At 33.5% G+C, this 22,233-nt stretch overlaps 1 protein-coding gene across 1 annotated transcript; it reads left to right on the top strand.

Annotated features, from left to right (window-relative positions):
• Nucleotides 1-194: 194 nt before the first annotated feature.
• On the top strand, nt 195-22,211 carry gpm6aa (glycoprotein M6Aa). The gene is made up of 7 exons (XM_051127653.1): nt 195-614; nt 10,940-11,132; nt 13,748-13,904; nt 14,161-14,314; nt 14,471-14,547; nt 14,684-14,749; nt 19,945-22,211. Exons 1-7 carry the CDS (start codon nt 578-580, stop codon nt 20,095-20,097), a joined length of 837 nt encoding a protein of 278 aa, XP_050983610.1. The 5' UTR covers nt 195-577; the 3' UTR covers nt 20,098-22,211.
• The last annotated feature ends 22 nt before the right edge of the window (nt 22,212-22,233 follow it).

Below are 22,233 nucleotides of genomic sequence, written 5' to 3'. Positions count from 1 at the left end.
TTTTATCTCAAGTTTAATGCAGCAGAGATGTAACCAGCATTAACCATTCTTTTAGAGGAGGGGTGTACAGAGGAGGCTTTTACTGGCTTGGTGCTCGACTCCCCTAAAAACCCACCTCTCTCTGTTCACCCAGTGTGCCGCTCCATGTTTTGGGTGGTTGTGGATTTGTTGTTTCTGTATCCCACTCTTGAGCTTGTGTTATCTCGTATAAACACATATAGATGTATACAGAGATCTGAATGTCTTAACACTCACTGGTTTGCACAAGCCTGTGCTGAGATGCCACACTGAACCTCCTCACACAAGAGAAGTCAACTGAAAAAAATCGGTGTTGACAGCAGCTCTCCTCTGTGAGGAACAGGGTAGTAGCAGGAGCGAAAGAGTGAGGAGAGGGAGGAGGGAGTGAGAGAGGGGGAGAGAGAGAGAGAGAGAGAGAGAGACTTGTGCACTGAGAACCAGCCTCAGCCTCTATTGTGGTAAGCAAGCAAGGGAAGGCGTTTAAGAAGCGGACTTTAAACCCACAGGCGCAACACTGGTCACCGCTGTAGAGACCCCCGAAATCAGAGGACAAGGCAATATGGAGGAGGACATGGATGAGGGACAGACCCAGAAGGGTAATGGAATGTTTTTATCTCTCTGTTGTTTTCCCATCCATCTTTTCGAGTGTGTTGTTTACCTTTGTGCCTAATCCCTCACTGCTTTTCATTGTCTCTGATCTTGTGGATTATAAAACAAGGTTATGAAAACTAACAGATTATAGGTCATTATTATTATTTTTTTTTTTCAGTGCAGCAAGAAACTGTTTTCAATTCAAATTTTTTATGAATTCACCGTTGATGTATTTCATGCAAACACTATGATGCAGTGCGATTTTGAAATATATGAAAATAACATGGCTCAGCAAGATGCTTGCATTCTTAAAAAAAAATGAAAACAAAAACAAATGGTTAGATTTTCAATAGGACAGTGATTTCAGAGGGGTGTGTGCAGGGGATGGATCCCGTGTGAGCGTGTGAGCGTGCGTGTGAACAATCTGATGGGTCTGTCTTTGTTTGCCGCGCATTTCTGTCAGTCTGTCTGAGGGAGGCTGAGACAGACGGGAGAACCGAATCTGCATGCAGTGGACATTTAAATAGTCTTCTAATTCAGCCATTGTTTCCCCCCTTTCATTTTCTTGGCTTGCTCTTTCATGTGTGTGCAGGAGCATTTGTTTGCTTTGTGTGAGAGGGAGCTTGCTATTTATAATACCACCATTTGCAGGGGCTGAGGTTTTGAGCACAGGGTGGAAATCGCTATATTTCTATAGTGTGGTCTGGTCTGTAGAGAAAATATTTGCAAGACTGCATGGAGAGGAGCTGATAGAAAGGGAATAAAAATAATCGAAACGCCAGCCTTCGGAACTCTCTCTTCTCGCTCTGTCTATGACGGCTCTTTATATTTCGGCGATTTTCCCCTCCTCCCTTCTAAAGCGGTGTGATGATAGCAGCCATGTCAGGTCTGCTGTGCTTTGACTGTCAGTGGGCTTGTGTGATATTTAACACATGAAATATGAGAGGTTCACTAATTTATGCTCAACCCGCTAGGGTGTTTTGGTGTTTTATGAGAGTATTTATTGTTTAATTGATTAGTTGAACCAGTAGATGCTATGACTGGCTGCATCTAGTAATTTGATTTGAAAATCACAAACACATAAAACCTGTTAGTATTTATTTATTTAAGTTGGTTTGCATTGCTTATGCACCTGATGAAATATATTTTCATATGTACTAAGTGAAATTTCTGTTGGAACCTGGGAATCCCAAAACTTACTGCAAGATTGACTGATGAACATTTTATAGTTCATAAATCCATAAATATTCTTAAGGGGAGACACTGCAGGCAAAAACACAGTTTTTTCATGCACCTGTCAAGTTTGAGATTTTGGGCTTTTTGGTTTTTCAGACTAGTGGAAAGAAAACATCCAAAAACACTGTTAAGTGTTTCTTTTATAGCACTTTATCTATTTGTGTCAATCGATTTCAATTACAGTATTTGTATATATCTGTATATATACATATTTGTAAAGGCCATTTTCTCAAAATTATTATTTTTCCTCCTGCACTGAGCCATAAATCTCTACTTCAGTAGCACTTGCACACACCAAACTTTACATTTTTATTCCTATCTATATCCTTAAGGTTTTTACAGAGAGATTTGTTCATATATAATTTGCTTGATTATATACAACATTTTATTCCCCTCAAAATTTTGAAAATATAGTGTTTTCTGTCTGTTCTAAGTGTTTTCTGAATTATGGAGTGACAAAAATTAAATACCCAAAAATCCCTATGTAAAAACTTGTCAACAAAAATAAGAATTTTGAAACTGACTGTTTGTAATGTAATCAATCAACTGGGTAAGTAAGGTGATAACTATTAGTTTGTTTGTATTTTAATGGTATTGTGCATTATGCATTTGACTGGACTTTCTTGCAAAGTGACTTTGCATTTGAGGTTCACTGGTTTTTACAAGTTGCTTTTTATAAGTCAAATCCATTACCTTGGTGTTGTTAGCATTATGCTGCTCTGTTTGAGCTATAGGAATTACAATTTGACCACAAAACCAGTCATAAGTAGCATGGGCCAAAATTTTAAGTAAAGATCATGTTCCAGGAAGATATTTTGTACATTTCCTACCATAAATATATCAAAATCTAATTTTTGATTAGTAATATGCATTGCTCAGAACTTAATTTGGACAACTTTAAAGGCGAGTTTCTCAATATTTTGTTTTTGCACCCTCAGATTTCAAATTTTCAAATAGTTGAATCTCAGCCGAGTATTGTTCTATTCTTACAAACCATACATCAGTGGAAATCTGATGTATGATAAATATATATATATATATATATATATATATATAAAGAAGATATAATGGGTAATTCCCTAATTCAATGCCATTTGACCAAACACATACTAATGCTACAACAACTGCAACACAAGTTCTGAACTCCATGACAGAAAGCCACAAGTCTCATAATCAGCTGTAGTATTCACAGACGTGCACTGACCGTTGTGCTGACCCTGCCTCTGCACAATAGTTGGAGTGGGGAACTAAGCGGCCTCATGGGAGAATGAACATTTCATTACCTCTCATGATTATTGGATTAGAGGACATTAGGCCGTTAACACACACAGATACCATCCCACTCCTCATCTTTTATTTATGGCTTTTTCCTGCAAATTTCTGTCATTGCTACTGTTGACTGAGTTCAGTCTGCTAGATGGGCTCTTATCAGTCCGTACTGACTGTGTAACATTATCCACTGATAAGATTTTGATAAGAGGCATTCATAAAGTGAGCGTTCAGCACTGCATGCTGTTATATAATGATAGTGTGAGGGCATTTGCACGTGTGTTTTCTATCGAATAAAGTTTAGCACAGATTTTAGCCCATTACCTCACAGGTGTTTTGCCTGCCAATTCAATGCCCATGTCTTCTGCGCACAATGGGTAATTTTAAAACCTTAAGTTAAAGTTTTCTTGCAGATGTTTTGAGTCAGTTTCTAATATTCTGTTACACTGTGCATGTAAACACACTCTCTTATAAGAGATTTTTGTACACAGCGTTGCATGTTGTTATGCCTCCTGTACTATTTTTAGCATCTCAGCATGTAACAAACCCGTTTCATTATTAATATCCAATGCGAACTGTGATTGGCTGATGCATTACTCTAGGATTAAAAGCATTTGTTTGTTTTGATCCTTACTATAAAGATCTGTAAAGCACCACATTGTTTTAAACTGCAGTGTTTGGAAATGAAAGTGTGATTGAATTCTATACCTCAGTGGGATGCAAGTTATCTGGCAACCCCATTTCCTTCCTGTTTTTTTTTTTTATATATATATATACACAGCCTTGTTTGATCCAAAGGCAACTCTCCAATGTGGACACTCCTATTGTTCCCATACTTGAGTCAAACCTCTCAGGGACACTGAAGTTTAACTAATTGTCCTCAAAACTGAATCATTGCTATTAATAGAAAGTGGATTCTGTGCACTATTGTTTTCACTAATTGTTTCAAACAGGGCAAATGACCATGAGAATAGAGAATGGAACATGAAGGTTCTCCAGATAGTTTTCCGTTAGGTTTAGACATTTCGTTTAACCCTAAAACACAATGCAATCCAATTCAAAAATACACTCTTAAATATAAGTGGAATCAATGGTTCTACACTTAAAAATAAAGGTTCCAAACGGGTGTTTTTGCAGTGATGCCATAGAAGAGCCGTTTTTGGTTCCCCAAAGAACCTTTCAATGACCAGTTCCTAAAAGAACCATTTTAAAGAACATTTTAAAAATCTAAAGAACCTTTTTCAAGTATAAAGAAGCTTTTCTGCATTTGAAAGGTTCCATGGATGTTCAAGGTTCTTCATAAAACCACTGATGCCAATAAAGAACCATTATTTTTAAAAGTGTATGAAGAAACTTAAACATCCATAGAACCTTTCAAATGCAGAAAAGATTCTTTATGCTCGAATAAGGTTCTTTAGATTTTTAAAATGATCTTAAAAGGTTCTTTGGGGAACCAAAATTGGTTCTTCTATGGCATCACTGCAAAAACACCCTTTTGGAACCTTCATTTGTAAGAGCGTAAGGCTAAAAACCTGTGAAATATTTTCACAGATTTTCCTTCGAGTGTAGAGTAGTTTACACAAATGCCATTTTCTACACAGTTGGTATATTTCAAATCTAGATGCGAACAAACAGGAGTCTTAGACTAAGGAGTCTAAATGGGTTCCTTTGCACTGAGGGAGGGTTTTGTGGAAGATGTGGGAAGTGCGAGAATCTTCTCGCAGCCCCAGCAGCAGCATCAGGGCTGGATGAAGTCATGTAGTCTTGGCCGTCCCTGCTGCGTTGGGTGCTGGACTGTGTTTTCCCCCCTGTAATCCTTGTAAATGTGTCTCCCATTCAGCCCGTTTGCCGCTGAATGTGTTGACACACGGCGCTGTAAGTGGGTCATGGTGCGCGCACAGGCCCGGCCCATTCTCAGGGCCCGCACCTCCATCGCCATGGCAACCCTGCTGGTTGATTAAACATGCGCAGATTCGGCGCGTAGACGTGCGGTGATGAAAACCCGCGCGCTTTCAGGGAGGGGCCCGGCCTGGCGATAGAGACACACAGCGCCCCTCATGTAGCCACTTGATGCCATTGAGTTCAATTGAATTTGAATTCTTTTTATGTGGACGGAAAGAACGGTAATGAAATGCTAATCACTTTAAATTGACAAATTATTCAAATCCTTTTGATTGTTATTAAAACAAAGGCCGAAGAGGGCCCCGTTTGAGCTGGTTATGAATGGAGAGTGGTTAAAAATGTTTTAATAAAAATAATTTCACTACGCTCGCATCTGTTTTCCTCTCCATCTGCCTGTCTCTCTGACTCCCACTGTCGCAATCCCTTCACTCTCCCTTTCTCCGTCTCCCTTCTGTGGTGCGGATTAGCGTTAGCGACTACAGCCTTTTGTTGAGCGGTCTTTGAGATTCCTGTGAGAACGTTTCCCCTCAGAACGTGTCTGGATATTAGGGTGACCACTGGTTCGCGGTGACCCCACAGTCGTGGGGATTAATTGGAGGTTGGGGGTGGGGCGAGGCGAGGCGAGGCGGGAGTGGCACTGTGGCTGTCAGACTGACAGATGGGCGTTGGGGTTGGGTGGGGTGATCGAGGGACATGGGGGGAGGTGTGGGGGCGACAGGGTGGGAGCAGCGATTGCTCTATTATTACAGGACCCTTTGGGATAGTGCTTTTGTTTATATTGTTAGTGTTAGGCCTGTCTTTTGTGTGCATCATTTTTGGTTTAACATCTGAAAACGATATCTGATTTTTTATTATCTTTATGTTCTTTAGTCGTTTTAAAAATGTTTTGCTTTAATTTTACTTTATTCCAGCTTTAGTTTTAGTACTTTAACTTAAATATTTCTAAATTCTTAAACTTAAATTTCTTATTTCAGTTAACTGCCAATGCAATATGTATAAGTTTTTATGTAAAATATAATAAAAGTGCTGTGTAAATAAATTGTGCTCATTTTTGCACTGACATGATTTATCACATACACTATAAATATATTAAAATATGTAGATTTCCATTTGAACTAAATGAATCTATGCTATGCGCTCCGCAGACACTTGCACTGTGAATATATAGAGGCAAATCTGAATATATAGTTATAATTCTGAATATATAAATGTAATTCAGAATATGTAGTTGTAAGACTGAAAAGCAATAATTGCAATAATTAATATAGTACAATATCTGCTTTAATACACGTACAGGATACATAAGCATACTCTTTTCATAAAAAAGTAGTGCTGTGAAACGATTAAAATAAGTTTTTGTTCACATAATATATGTTTGTATACTGTTTATTAGGTATATATAAATACATATTTACATAATACATATATAGAAAATATTTGCATTTATATTTACAATCATATAATTTTAATATATATATATATATATATATATATATATATATGAATATTATATATCTTAATATATAAAAAAAAATTTCTTAAACATATACATGCATGTGTGTGTGTATTTATATATACACAATAAATATGCACAGTAAACACATATATTATATAAACAAAACCTTTTATTTTGAATGCGATGAATCACGATTAATAATTTGACAGCAATATAGTCAGAGTTATATAGTCAGAATAATAGTCAGAACTGTATATGCACAATTTACATTTATATATTTAAACTATATTTTTCGGATTTAAGTCTATTTATTCAAAATTCTAACTATATATTCAGACTTCTATACCTATATTAATGATTTGCATTTATATGTTCAGTTTTATATATATATATATATATATATATTGCAGTGTTCACATATATATTTAGAGTTGTAAGTACATATTCACAATTTACATTTATAAAAACAATACTTAAAACAATATATTCAGATTTACTTCTGTATATTCATGATTTACATTTTTATGTTTTAATTCGCATGTATATTCAGGCTTGTAACTATATATTCTGATTTACATTTATATATTCAGAATAATAACTATATATTTTGATTTACTTCTATATAGATCTACTTTTACAATTTACACGTATATATTTAGATTTTATATAATTAATTTCTGTTTAACGCTTCATATAATTATTATTTTGTTTATTATTTTATTTTAAAAAACTAATTAAAATGCAATAATACTATTATTACTATTATTGATTATTTTATAGATTAATAAAACAAATACAGATATAAACAATTAAACTAAACTAAATTTTCTAGATTAATTTTAATTCATTTTAAAATGACTAATTATATATGTATATATACACCACACACACACAATTTTTTTAATTTGTAGTTTTAAATTGAAATAAAGTTAATCTAGAAATTTTTGTTTAGTTTAATTGTTTATATCTGTATTTGTATATTTTATTAATGAATGAAAAATCAGATTTGCTCCTCATACTGTTAATGTTAAAATGTGTATGTGATTACATTACATTTAAGCATATCAGTGAATCTGAAGTTTTTATCCAATAATAAAAGAAGCTAATAAAATAATCTTAGTTTAATACATTAATTTGGATGTCTCCGATGGTATCGTTATAAAAACAAATCAAAAGGAGGTTTTGTTTCCTCTAAAAACATGCTTTTTGAGCCAGTAGTTGGCAGGTGAACATTAGCCATTAATATTCAAGATCGGAATGGTTTAGTTTAGTATCTTGGACTGAAATTTGGATTCTTTCATAACACAGAGTTGCACTGGTACAGTAAACCGTTTCTGGCTTTGGCTGCACTATATAAGAGCATGAGATTGCAATGTTTTGTCTGCATGTGATCAGTTGTGAATGTTGCCAGTGAGGCTATCCTGTGAGAATCTGTATTGTAAATATGTTTCAATGCCCTGTATTAACAAAGTGTGTGATCTGCATTCATTTCTAATGCCATTTCATGGTCTAACACCCTTGAGTGATAAATATAAGGCAGCATTGTGAGGTAATGCAATTTGTGGTGGGTTCAGAATATGTAATTACTTTTAGCCAACCAGGAGTCATGCAGTGCTATCAACAGTGCGAAGAATCTCATAACAGGATCAAAGGGCCAAGTAGTATCGTGTAAATGCTAATACTGTTATGTAAAATGAGAGGAATATAAACATTTATTATTTGTAATTATAGTAATACTTGAAATAAAATATAAAAATATTATTTAAAATGCAGTATTTTTAAAAAGCTTAAAAGTAACATTTTTAATAGAACTATATATATATATATATATATATATATATATATATATATATATATATATATATATTTTTTATTTATTATTTTTTTAATGCTGAACATAGCATAGAACCTATAGTTCTATCAAGTACTACAAAGAATCAGATCCTGTCTATATTCTCACTCCTTGCAATCCACAGCAGTTGCTATAGCAACAGGTTGATTCCTTTCCAGAGCCACTGTAAAGCCAGGACTGAGGTTCATTACAGCATCATTACCATAGCGGTGTTTGACAGTTTTCAATAATTCACATTCAAAGGCCTGAAATGGGAGCAATAGCCTCAACTGAACCATACTCGTAACTCTTCACAGTGTAAATCATGCAAGTTCCTGCACTCGTTTTATAAGGACTGGCAAACAAACACTGAGTGGGAACATATGTGAGCTGAAATCAAAGTTTATTCTTCCTCAGGAAATACAAATGCCAAACTGCCCACACTGGAGAAAATGCAGTTTGGAACGATTATGTAGAAATGCTACCAGATAATTAACTGTAAGTGATAAATGCTATAATGTAAAAAAAAAAAAATAAAAAAAAGACAATGCATGTAAATTTACTGTAAAATATAGTAATTTTAAAAACAGTAATTATATTGTTTTTTATATGCATAACATAGAAACTATATTAGAATTTATGCTGAAAATATTTTGATTGATGAAAATATATTCAAAATAATGTGCATTTTAATTAATGGATATATATATATATATATATATATATATATTTAGAAATATAAAATATATGTTATGTTAACATTAATGTGAAATATGACTATTTGTAAAAAAAAAAAAAAAAAAAAAAAAAAAAAAAATATATGTGACCCTGGACCACAAAACCAGTCATAAGTAGCACTGGTATATTTCTAGCAATATCCAACAATACATTGTATGGGTCAGATTTGTCCATTTTTCTTTTATGCCAAAAATCATTAGGTTATTAGTGTTCCATGAAGATATTTTGTAAATTTCCTACCGTAAATGTATCGAAACTTAATTTCTGATTAGTAATATGCATTGCTAAGAACTTAATTTGGACAAATTTAAAGGTGATTTTCTCAATATTTTAATTTATTTGCACCATCACATTCCAGATTTTCCAGTTTGGAATGATTATGTAGAAATGCTACCAGTTAATTAACTGTAGGTGATAAATGCTATAATTAAAAAAAAAAGAAAAAGACAATGCATGTGAATTTACTGTAAAATATAGTCATTTTAAAAACAGTAATTATATTTTTCATGCCAGTTTTTATATGCATAACATAGAAGCTATATTATAATTTATGCTGAAAATATATGCTGATTTAATATGACTTTTTTTGGCAAAATAATGTACATTTTAATTTATGTAAAAAAATCTATAAATGTATTAAGAAATCTAAAATATCTGTTATGTTAATATTAATGTGAAATATGATTATCTGAAAAAAAAAAAAAAAAAAAAAAAAAAATATATGTGACCCTGGACCACAAAACCAGTCATAAGTAACACTGGTATATTTGTAGCAATAGCCAACAATACATTGTATGGGTCAAAATTATCTATTGTAAATGTATTAAAACTTCATTTCTGATTAGTAATATGCATTGCTAAGAACTTCATTTGGACAAATTTATTTGCACCCTCAGATTTATTTGCACCCTCAGATTCCAGATTCTCAAATAGTTGCATCTTGACCAAATATTAGGATATCCTATCCTAACAAGCCATACATCAACGGGAATTTATTCAGCTTTCAGATGATGTATAAATCTCAATTAAAAAAAAATAAAAATACCCTTATGATGGTTTTGTGGCCCTGGGTCACATATATGGTTGGCTAAATATGTATTTCTAAATATGTACTGTAATTTTCAGGAAACTACAGCTGTCACTTTTTACAATCAATTTAAAACATTTCGTTCAATGCATTTTTTAACAGAAAAGTGAGTACTAAGTATGCTATAGAAAGTATCAAACACTTACATAGACAATGAAGTGTAATTAACTTGACTGCAAGTTTGTTTTCTTTTAAACTTAATGCACTTGTCTCATCTGTTGTAGAGATGTGAAATCTAAGCTTAGAGTAATGAAACTTTGGAATGAAACATGAAAGCAATCATTTGGAAAACTTAATCATATGACTAAGTGTCAAAGTCCATCCTCGCATCCTACCGTCCATTTTGTTATTCATGAATCATACTGTTATGATTCACTCTGATATATGATGCCAAGGGGAGAATTTAAAATAGTCTGCCGCAGGGACAATTTTGCACATCATTGGAGAGTAACAAATACACACACACACACACAGAGAATCAACTGGACCCCACTGGATCCTCAGTGTGAATGGATTGGAGATTTACTTCCAACCGTCTGGGTACTTGTTAGTCTTGTCAGGCAGCTAGACACTAAGAAGAGCACAGAAGACTACTTACTCTAGCTTTTGCTTTCTGTGCAAGAATACTGCTTTGTTAAATGACAGACGACCGCTGAAATTAAACGTAATAGATGCAGAAAAACCTAAACCACAAAAACAAATATAATCAATAGAATTAAACACAGACACACAAAGATCTTGATGATTAAAAAGCATCTTGTTTTCCCCAGAGATGAATAACAGGACCTCTTTTTTGTTCCTGCTCTTTTAGGATGTATGGAGTGTTGTCTGAAGTGTCTAGGAGGAATCCCTTATCCGTCCCTGATTGCCACCATCCTGCTGTATGCTGGAGTGGCGCTCTTCTGTGGATGTGGACATGAAGCTCTTTCTGGAACGGTCACCATCCTCCAGAACTACTTTGAGGTGATCAGGGGACCTGGAGATGGTCTGGATGTGTTTACGATGTAAGTGTCAGCAGCATATTGAACCACACATTTCTCACGGTAGTTTTTCATCACTGTAAATAAAGATTTGTCAAATTTACGGCTAAAAACTGTCAGCTGTCGTTCCCAGAATTTTACCGTAAAAAATACGATAGCAACGTTCTAGGTTTTACGGATTTAACTTAAATTTACATTTAAAAATGGTATTTCATTACTTATAATGATATAATGTTAATATACCAACCTATTAAAGGGGTCATCGGATGCCCATTTTCCACAAGTTGAAATTATTCCTTAGGGTCTTAATGAAAAGTATATAATATACTTTGGTTAAAAATTCTCAGTGGTTGTGTAAAACAACACCCTTTTTACCTTGTCAAGTGGAGAGACGAGCCTGTTTACTTTAGCCGCATTTAGCTGCTAAACATGCTAACTAGCACGCTATTAGGAAAGACGATCGCAAAGATTCATAAAAAAAAACTATTATACTCACTTCTGCTGTAAGTGAAGCTGGATCACAAATGATTCGCGTGAACATAGACGGATATATATAGATCGGGAGGCGCATTCCCTTCACAAACAAACGTAATCCACTGCATCTTCAGCGGCTCAGATGTCTGGAGTAAATGTTCTTTATTACATCCAACAACACCTCAATCGCTCAGTCGGAGATATTCTTGTCTAACTTACATCCCTGCTCCGGCATCGAAACAATGGAGGTCGGACTGTTACAGCTGATTTAAGGCGGGTCTGAGGTAAGACGCTCATGTCAATCAACTATCGTGGGAGCAGCCTTTGTTGGTGTGACATCTGAGAATGGCTCGATTTGAAAAAGGGGATATTATTTTTACAGATTAATTAAAAACCACTGCATGGATTTTTATCATTATAGGGTAGATGTGTACATACACTGCCAACACACATTAATGTTCAAACAATCCAATGACCCCTTTAAAGTTCTGAAATATGTTTAGTACCTTTGCAATACTATGAACTTTGCAAAAATATGAACCAAAGCTCATCACAAACAGCTTTTCCACAAACTGAAAATGCATATATATATATATATATATATATATATATATATATATATGTATATATACATGTACATAACATATATAGGTGCACACTAATGTAATGCAAATAAACATTAGATGTAATATACAACCCTAATGAACGTAACTGATAGGTAAAAACTAAAAAAGAAGCATAGTTATTTCAATGAAAAAAAAAACATCAAATGTGAAATGTAATGCAGGGAATTCTGGGAATGTCAGTTTACATTTTTTTCACTGTACATTATGCATTCCTTTTAAATTCCAAAAACTGTTTATTTTTTATTACCTTTTATTTACATACATACATACAAAGTATACACTCTTAATACATTATATATATTTTGTTTGCCACATTGCAAACAAACAGTGATTATTTTTATTTATTTATTTATTTTTGGTTGGTATGCAGCAAAATGATCTAAATAGCATTAAATATATATATATATATATATAAAACTTTTACAAATGGTGTTAAGTGTTTGTTGCTTGTTAGGTTCTTGTGTTTGCAATGTTATCTAATTATTATGGTTTTATAACAATGACCCATTAAAAAAGTTAGGAGTAAAACGAATGTGAATATTATATACATACAAATTATATAGATTTTATACATTATATACATTTTGTTTGCCACACTGCAAAATAAATAAATAAATAAATACATAAATAAATAATTAATGTATTTATTCTTTGTTGGTATGCAGCAAAAATATCTAAACATCCTTTAAACTAAATAGATTTACTAGAGAAGCAAAATAGCAAATAAATAAGTACATACATTAGAAAAAAAAACCTTTTGCAAATGCTGTTATATGTTTTTGCTTGTTAGGAGGTTGTTTATGCATGTAAATTAAAACAAGTTATCTAATTATTATGGTTTTCTAACAATGACCCTTTAAAAAAGTTAGGGGTAAAACAAACGTGAATAGGTTAAATAATGTCACTGTTAAATAATAATATAAAATTGAGTCAATTGTTTGATCATTTTGATTTTTTTTACTGTCATCAAAAAAAATATAAAAATTCAAACTAGTATGTTTTTACCTGAACATTTTCAGTAAAAAATTAAACTGATATTTGTGTATTAACTACAGAAATAATAAGGTTCCAGTTGTTAATGTTAGTTTAATCTAACTAACATGAATAAACAATGACCAATACATTTATTACAGTATTTATTAATCTTTGTTAATGTTAGTTAATGAAAATACAGTCATTCATTGTTTGTTCATGTTAGTTTACAGTGCATTAACTAATGTTAACATGCACAACTTTTGATTTTTTTTGTAATGCATTAGTAAATATTGAAATTAACATTAACTAAGATTAATAAATGCTGTAGAAGTATTGTTCATTTTTAGTTCATGTTAACTAATGAACCATATTGTAAAGTGTTACTGAAATAATGCATGTGTAGATGAGGGCATATATACTGTATATGAGATATATTGAGATTTCAGTGATACCTAAAAATGTTTTTGCAGTGCATTTAAATAAGTTAGAAATGTATGAATATGTATTGACTTTATATAAGTATATTCATATAATAATTGACTTTATGTCCTCTACTTTCCACAGCATTGACATTATCAAGTATGTGATCTATGGCATTGCCTCTGCATTCTTCGTGTATGGCATTCTTCTGATGGTCGAAGGCTTCTTTACCAGTGGGGCCATCAAGGACCTGTATGGAGACTTCAAGATCACCACCTGTGGACGCTGCGTCAGTGCATGGGTGAGAAATCGCTGGGAGAGCTTCATCCATTGTAATTTAGAAAAGGGCAACGGCAAAGCCACTAAGAGTAACTGCCGCACATAAAGATGGCATCCGTTTATGGGCTATAAAAATTACGGTACATAGTGAGCTCTGCAAGTTATTCTCTTCTCATTTGTGCCAAGCGAAACATGAAATATATTGTGTGGTTATTGTAATTCATTTTTTTAACGCTTTTGTAAATTGGATATTAGTCTTAAACTGTCTTTTTCTTCAGTTCATCATGCTGACGTACATCTTCATGTTGGCTTGGCTGGGCGTGACAGCTTTCACCTCTTTGCCTGTCTTCATGTATTTCAACATCTGGACCATTTGCCAAAACACAACCATTCTGGAGGGAGCAAGTTTATGTCTTGACCCGCGCCAGTTTGGTATGTTTTATAATCTGTGGGTGATGTGGTTTTTGTTGATGTAATTTTGTTCTTTCTTACTGGTAGTTATCCATTTTAAAAGTGTAATTTCCATAACCTCATATACCCTAAAAACACAGATTGTTCTTGAGGGATAAGAAAAACTATTCATTTTAGGTGTTGTGCCCATTGGAGAGGAGAAGACTGTATGTGCAGGATCAGAGAAGTTCTACAAAATGTGTGAATCAAATGAGGTGAGTAAACATCTGTTTAAAATATAGACAGGTACACTAATGTCCAGTGTTTTCAAATGATTGTATAGATCATTTCCACAGTCAAAAACAATCCAAGTCTCATTTCTCTCTTAATATTTTTTTTTTTCCCTGAAAGCTGGATATGACTTTCCATCTGTTTGTGTGTGCGCTGGCTGGGGCTGGAGCAGCAGTCATTGCCATGGTAAGATTTGACTAATATAATAAAAGTGTACTTAGTTCAGACTAAACTTGCATTAAACTTGCAATTACAATTAACAGTTAATTTGGTAATCGTGTAATCGGTCAATTATTCTGATGATTACTTGAGTAATCATATAATTAAAAAAATTCTGCATTGCATATATTTATTTACTTAGTTCAGACTAGGGCTGTCACTAACGGTTATTTTGGTAATCGAGTAATCGGACGATTATTCTCATGATTAATTGTTTAATCATATAATTCTAATTATTTTTCAGATCGCATATATTTATTTACCTAGTTCAGACTAGGGCTGTCATAATCGGTTGATTTTACTGACGATTAATCAGGTAATCGTATAATTCTATTTTTTTGTTCATGTCACATAGTTATTTACTTTGTTCAGTCTAGGGCTGTCACTAACGATTATTTTAGTATTCGAGTAATCGGTTGATTATTCTGACGATTAATCGAGTGATCGTAGATATTTTTCCCACATCACATATATTTATTTACTTAGTTCAGACTAAGGCTGCCACTATCGATTATTTTGGTAATCGAGTAATCTGCAGATTATTCTCATGATTAATTGTTTAATCATATAATTATAATTATTTTTCAGATCGCATATATTTATTTACTTAGTTCAGACTAGGGCTGTCATTAACAATTATTTTGGTAATCGAGTAATCTGTCAATTATTCTGATGATTATTCAAGTAATTGTATAATTATATATTTTTCTCTGCATTGCATATATTTATTTACTTAGTTCAGACTAGTGCTGCCACTAACGATTATTTTTGTAATCGAGTAATCGGACGACTATTCTGATGATTAATCAAGTAATCATATAATTATATGTATTTTTTTCCACATTGCATACATTTATTTACTTAGTTCAGACTAAGGCTGTCACTAACAATTATTTTGGTAATCGAGTAATCGGTCGATTTTACTGACGATTAACCGGGTAATCGTATAATTCTTTTTTTTTTTCACATCACATATATTTATTTACTTTGTTCAGTCTAGGGCCGTCACTGACGATTATTTCAGTTATCGAATAATCGGTTGATTATTCTGACGATTAATCGAGTAATTGTATTCTTCCACACACACCCCCCCCCTAGGGTTGTCAAAAGGTACCGAGTTCGGTACTTTCGGTACTGAAATTTTAAAAACGTCCATTTCCCGCTCACATTTGAGCGCTGTTGAGCAGATTTTTAAACATCGCTGATTGGCCATAGTGTTCACGCGCTCAACAGACATGACTGTGATTGGCTACAATGATAAGCGATTCACGCTCCTCACCGAGCGCTCACATATAAGCACAACCAGAGCGTTTTAAAGCCATGTGTGTCAGCGGATCCCTAATACATCTGCATATAGACTGATCCGCTGACAGACGCGGCTTTAAAACGCTCTGGTTGTGCTTATATGTGAGCGCTCGGTGAGGAGCGTGAATCGCTTATCATTGTAGCCAATCACAGTCATGTCTGTTGAGCGCGTGAACACTATGGCCAATCAGCGATGTTTAAAAATCGGCTCAACAGCGCTCAAATGTGAGCGGGAAATGGACGTTTTTAAAATTTCAGTACCGAAAGTACCGAACTCGGTACCTTTTGACAACCCTACCCCCCCACCCCGCATCACATATATTTATTTACTTAGTTCAGTCTAGGGCTTTCACTAATGATTATTTTGCTAATCGAGTAATCAGACGACTATTCTAATGATTAATCTAGTAATCATATAATTATATAATTATATATTTTTTTCCACATCACATATATTTATTTACTTAGTTCAGACTAAGGCTGCCACTAACCAATATTTTAGTAATTGAGATTATTTTGGTAATCGAGTAATTGGTTGATTTTACTGACGATTAATCGGGTAAATATATATTTCTTCTTTTTTTTTTTTTCTCACATCACATAAATTTATTTACTTTGTTCAGTCTAGGGCCGTCACTAACCAATATTTTAGTAATCGAGTAATTGGTTGATTATTCTGATGATTAATCGAGTAATCGTATACATTTTTCCCACATCACATATATTTATTTACTTCGTTCAGACTAGGGCTGTCATTAGCAATTATTTTGGTAATCGAGTAATCTGCCGATCATTCTCATGATTAATTGTTTAATGATATAATTCTAATTATTTTTCAGATCGCATATATTTATTTACCTAGTTCAGACTAGGGCTGTCATAATCGGTTGATTATTCTGACGATTAATCGAGTAATCGTATAATTATTTTTTTGCATCACATATATTTATTTACTTAGTTCAGACTAGGGTTGTCACTAACGATTATTTTGGTAATCACGTAACTGATCGATTATTCTAACGATTATTCAAGTAATCTGATAATTATGATTATTGTTTAGTAATATAAATAGACCTAACTTAAAATGCATATATAATAGCAATTAGGCAATAATAATAGGTTTAAATAAAGTATCAAAAGCAAGTAATCATATGGCTTTATTGAGCAAAACTGTAAAAATACACAATGTGTTAAAAACAAAAGAGCTAATGTACATTAGACATTATTTAAAAAAATGACTGCAGAGGGTGCCAACAGCCTGACAATTGTTTTTATACTTTACTGTGCAATCTTATTCTTGTTTAATATTGACCAAACATTTAATTCAGTTGTCCATTTAATCTTTACTATGTGCCTTACAAATCTGATGAAATAGCAGATGAACGTTATAACAGACACAAACTCACAACAATATGCAGAGATGGAGTTTGAGATCTTGATTACTTTAATGGTGAAGTGTGCATCATACCAAAGTATGTAAATGCTATTAAAAAGCAACTAAATTAGCTCCATCTCTTTTTGTGGAAATTATAGTATATTATATAATATTATATTGTATTATATTCAAATTGTGAGGTGAACAAATTTGAATTTCCCTCTTTTAAATTGGCAACAATGTGTTATTTTGGTGATGATGATGCCAACAGAATGACATCACCTGCTTCTGTTCCTTTATGTGGGTCTAAACTAAAGTCATGAATCACTGTCACTGCTTTCCTAGGGCATTCTGGGAGGAAAAAAAATTGAGCATTGGGGGCATTGTCAGCTCTCTGTTATTGGCTTTTCTTTGTCGTTATTTAACATCCTTCTTTTATCTTTGTGCCTGTTTTTGTTTTCCTTTCTCTCTCACTCTCTCTCTTCATCTCTCTCACGTTCACGGAGAGACGCTGGGCATGTCGTTTTGTTGTCATGGAAACTGGGAGAAGAAAGGCCCTAGAGCTTGTAGCAAGCAGCGCTCAGTAATTTGCAAGGAACCATTTTCTGAAAAAGAGAATGTGGTTGTTAGTCTGGGATGATGTAGCAAATTATAGAAAGAGCTTTTCCGTCCCCTGCTGTGGAACGAGCAAATTTAACTGATTGTTAAACACAATGCGTCCTGGGAAGGGTAATAATAACTACGCCTTTTCTTTTGTCAGGAGGAGAAAATCAGGGTGTGGCCCTATTCAAATAAGCATGCATAATGTCAATCTGATTTGCATAATGATGCATTGAAGTAAACAACATATAGTGTGTGCTCTTATACAGGACAATAATTCACTCTTAAACATTTTTTTAATATGTATATAATTTAAGATAAAATTAAGCCTGCAGCTGCTTATTGCTTCACACGGTTTGATTTCATGTGGTGTGAAATAACCTATTATACACCGTTTTTTGTTCACACCTTTGCTAGGTTATGTAATAGAAACTAGGGCCTTCATCAAGGTGTTTTTGTGCATATTTGAAGTCTACTGTAGAATTTCCTCCTAAGCAAGGCAGGCTGCCAGCGCACGTATGAGAGGAGTCTGGCTGCTTTACAATGCTGCCTCCTGCTGGTGTCATCGCTAATTTTAGAGTGACAAACATGCGTCATCACAGTCTGCTGTCAATTTTCAGATCTGTCTTTCTTATTCAAAATTAATTAACAAAAATGTTAATGTATGTATACACACACATACACTACTAGTCAAAAAATTTGAAATAGTTACGATTTTGCATTTTTTTTGGAAAGAAGCCTCATCAAGACTATTTGATCAAAATGCAGAAAAATAGTAGAAATTGTGAAATATTATTTCAATGTAAAATAACTGTTTTCTATGTGAATACATTTCAAACTGTAATTTATTCCTGTGATGCAAAGCAGAATTTTTAGCATCATTACTCCAGTCCTCAGTGTCACATGATCCCTCAGAAATCATTCTAATATGCTAATTTATTATCAATGTTGATAACAGTTGTGCTGCTTAATATTTTGTTGGATGTTTTTAGTCTTTAATAAATAAAAAGTTAAAAAGAGTAGCATTTATTTAAAATAGAAATATTTTGTAAAAATATAAATTACCTTAGAAGTTTGTGATCAGAATTTTTTTCCTTTTTTTATTATAGAAATAATACTTTTATTCAACAATGATGTGTTAAATTGATTAAAAAAGTGATAGCAAATCTTTTTTTACTTTTTTTTTCTTTATTCATCAAAGAATACTAAAAAAAAATTCCAGTGATTAAACAACACAACTGTGCTAACATTGACAATAAAAGTAATAAATCAGCATATTAGAAAAATTTCTGAAGGATCATGTGACACTGAAGACTGGAGTGGCTGATGAAAATTCAGCGTTGCATCAGAGGAATAAATTATATTTTAAAATATATTAAAATATGAAACCATTATTTTAAACTTTAATAATATTTCACAATATAATTTTTTTCTGTATTTTTGGTCAAGTAAATGCAGCCTTGATGAGCATAAGAGAATTCTTTATAAAAAGGAAATCAATATAAAAAGGACTTTAAAATCTTCTAAGAAGGTTTTTTTGGTACTGTGTGTGTATGTGTGTGTGTATGTGTGTTTGTGCACATTTTCTTATTTTGTTATAGATTAACATATAAATTAAATCATATCTTAATCTATTAATCCATTAATTCAAAAATAAGAATTACAATGTAAAAAACAATTTAGAAAAGTTAATTGTTTTCAAAATAAGAATAAGATTACAGTACAATAAAAGAACAGTAAATTCTTGTCTAAATACAGTCTGACGGTTTTTTTTATATATAAAATTCCAAATTTTATTTGAATAATAAATATGTAAAAAAAAATGCAAAGGTTTTGTTGATTCTCTGTTGCCGCTATTTAATATTATATGTTGTTGTTTCAGATCCACTACTTGATGGTACTGTCTGCCAACTGGGCCTATGTGAAGGATGCGTGTAAAATGCAGAAATACGAAGACTGCAAGTCCAAGGAGGAGCAGGAGCTGCATGACATCCACTCTACACGCTCCAAGGAACGGCTCAATGCCTACACATAAGACAGGAAGCAGCAGTGAGGGCGAGAGGACCCTCAGTGCTTTCACTTCCTGTTGAAGGGAGTTTTGGCACTGGTGCAGTCCAGGTGGTGTGTCGTATGACCAACCCCATGGCCAACCCATTACCTCTCGCACAAACATTATTATTATTATTATGATTATTATTATTATTATTATTAGTGCTAGCAGTAGTGTTGTAGTTTTTTTCCACATTATTGTATTTCATTTTTTTTAAGAGATTGTGCTGGTTCCTTTGTTTCTTTTTTCCACCACATATTACAATTTTTGAATATATTTCTCTTTTTAAACACATTTTAGTATCAGTACATTACTTATGAATCATTTTTATGTAGAGGGTCGGTTATTGGGGTAAAAAAAAAGCACATTTTTCGTGTGTCTGTCTCTTAAGGTCTCATTAACAAGGACTTAAAAGCATGAAAAAATTTTGGTAAAAAAAAATCTCTCTCTCTCTCGCTCTCTCTCTCTCTCTCTCTCTCTCCCTGTATTTCTCTCCTTTTTTTTAATCATCAAAAAGTATGAAGCCCGAAACCAGCAGATGGCTTGATCATTCTGCATTATTTTGGTAAAAGAAAACTCAAAAAAACTGAGACAGAAAAGACAAAAAACAAAATTAAAATATAACAGATGTACCATAAAGTGTTTATTTATTATTTTTCTACAGATGTCATTGCATAGCTTATCAAGATGATTACAAAATGACAAAAATGGTTATTATTTGCTTGCTGTGCCAGTCCAGTTTGCAGACCGCATCGTGCCAGTAGGTGGCTTTGTAACTTCTCTGAGAGGGAGAGGAACTTTCAAACCACTTTTAGGTGGGGATGAAGCATATTTTAAATCTAACTACAGTGTCAACGACCCCCTTTTCAGCAACAATGCAACTCTCCCTTTACTGGAAGCAAGCGACACATGCACAAGCCTACAGCGTTATGACCCCCTCTTTTTTATTTTGCTACACAGCTAGATATAGACACAGGGTTTTTATTTGACGTTTTTTGCTTTTTAGCTTTTGTACATAGTCATTCTGTAAATGTATGTACTGTACGTTAGCACTTAAACTTCAGGTGAATTCGTATTAGATTGAAAAACACATTCCATGACAGGATATGGTGGGCGGAGGGAGGGCGTTCTTCTAAAAACCCAAGAAAAAGACGGAGGAGAAGCAAAATCCAGGTGACACGGTAATGTTTAGTGACAGCTATATCACTTTCTTTCGGTGGGCTTTTTCTTTCCAAAGGGGAATATTACGACGAAAACAAATATTTAAAGAGCTTATACTATTGACAGTTACTCGTTGTCTTGCTAACAAGTCATTATTATATTGGACCGATGGAAATGTCTTCTCATTCTTTTAATGCCTGGCAAGTCATGTTCTGTCAGTGTTTCTAAGAGCTAGTTTCGTGCACTTATTTGACCATTTTGTGAGCTCTTTCTCGGTGTAAGTGCATTGGGGTTCCGGCCCTGTAATGTTAGGTAAAGACTGTGAACCTAAGTGTTATTTGTGGCATGGTCATGCATTTAATGGTAATCGTTTTTACTGGTTCAAAAAAATACAATAATAATGATGATAATAATAATAATGAAAAAAAAAAGTCAGAAAAAAAGCAAGAAAACACTTTTCATTTCATCTTTTTATGAGTTTGTTATATGCGACTGTCTTGCTGGGTCATCCCCTTCCTCATAATGTGCAGTAATTTGAATCCTATGCTGAATACATTGCGCTGAAACTCCTACTCTTCGATGGTAGTGTTTGATTTGTGCCTGTTTACTTTGTGGTGATCTCTCTAACTCCTCTGAGTCCTCCTCTCACCTTTCTATTACTATTGCTTGTTGAGCCCCTAACTTAATGCTTTCTCTGAACCCTCACCTCTCTCTCTCTCTCTCTCTCTCTCTCTCTCTCTCTTCTTACTCTGGCTCACTCTCTCTGTCCTCGTATACTAGTCTTTTTTTGTACTCTCACTAAAGAATGCTTAGTAGCAAGCTGTACCATTAATTTGTTTTGTACATAAATGTGCCAACCGCTTGACAGTGGCTTTTCTGATCTGTAGGGACAAACTGCTTGCGTAAATAAACTACACTGGTGTACTTGTTAATAAATACTCTATGGTTGTTGTTGTTCTT

This window comes from Labeo rohita, chromosome 14, assembly GCF_022985175.1.
Source record: "Labeo rohita strain BAU-BD-2019 chromosome 14, IGBB_LRoh.1.0, whole genome shotgun sequence".
Classification (NCBI taxonomy): domain Eukaryota; kingdom Metazoa; phylum Chordata; class Actinopteri; order Cypriniformes; family Cyprinidae; genus Labeo; species Labeo rohita.
Note: the sequence above shows the minus strand (reverse complement) of the source record. Positions and strands in the feature narration are given on the sequence as shown.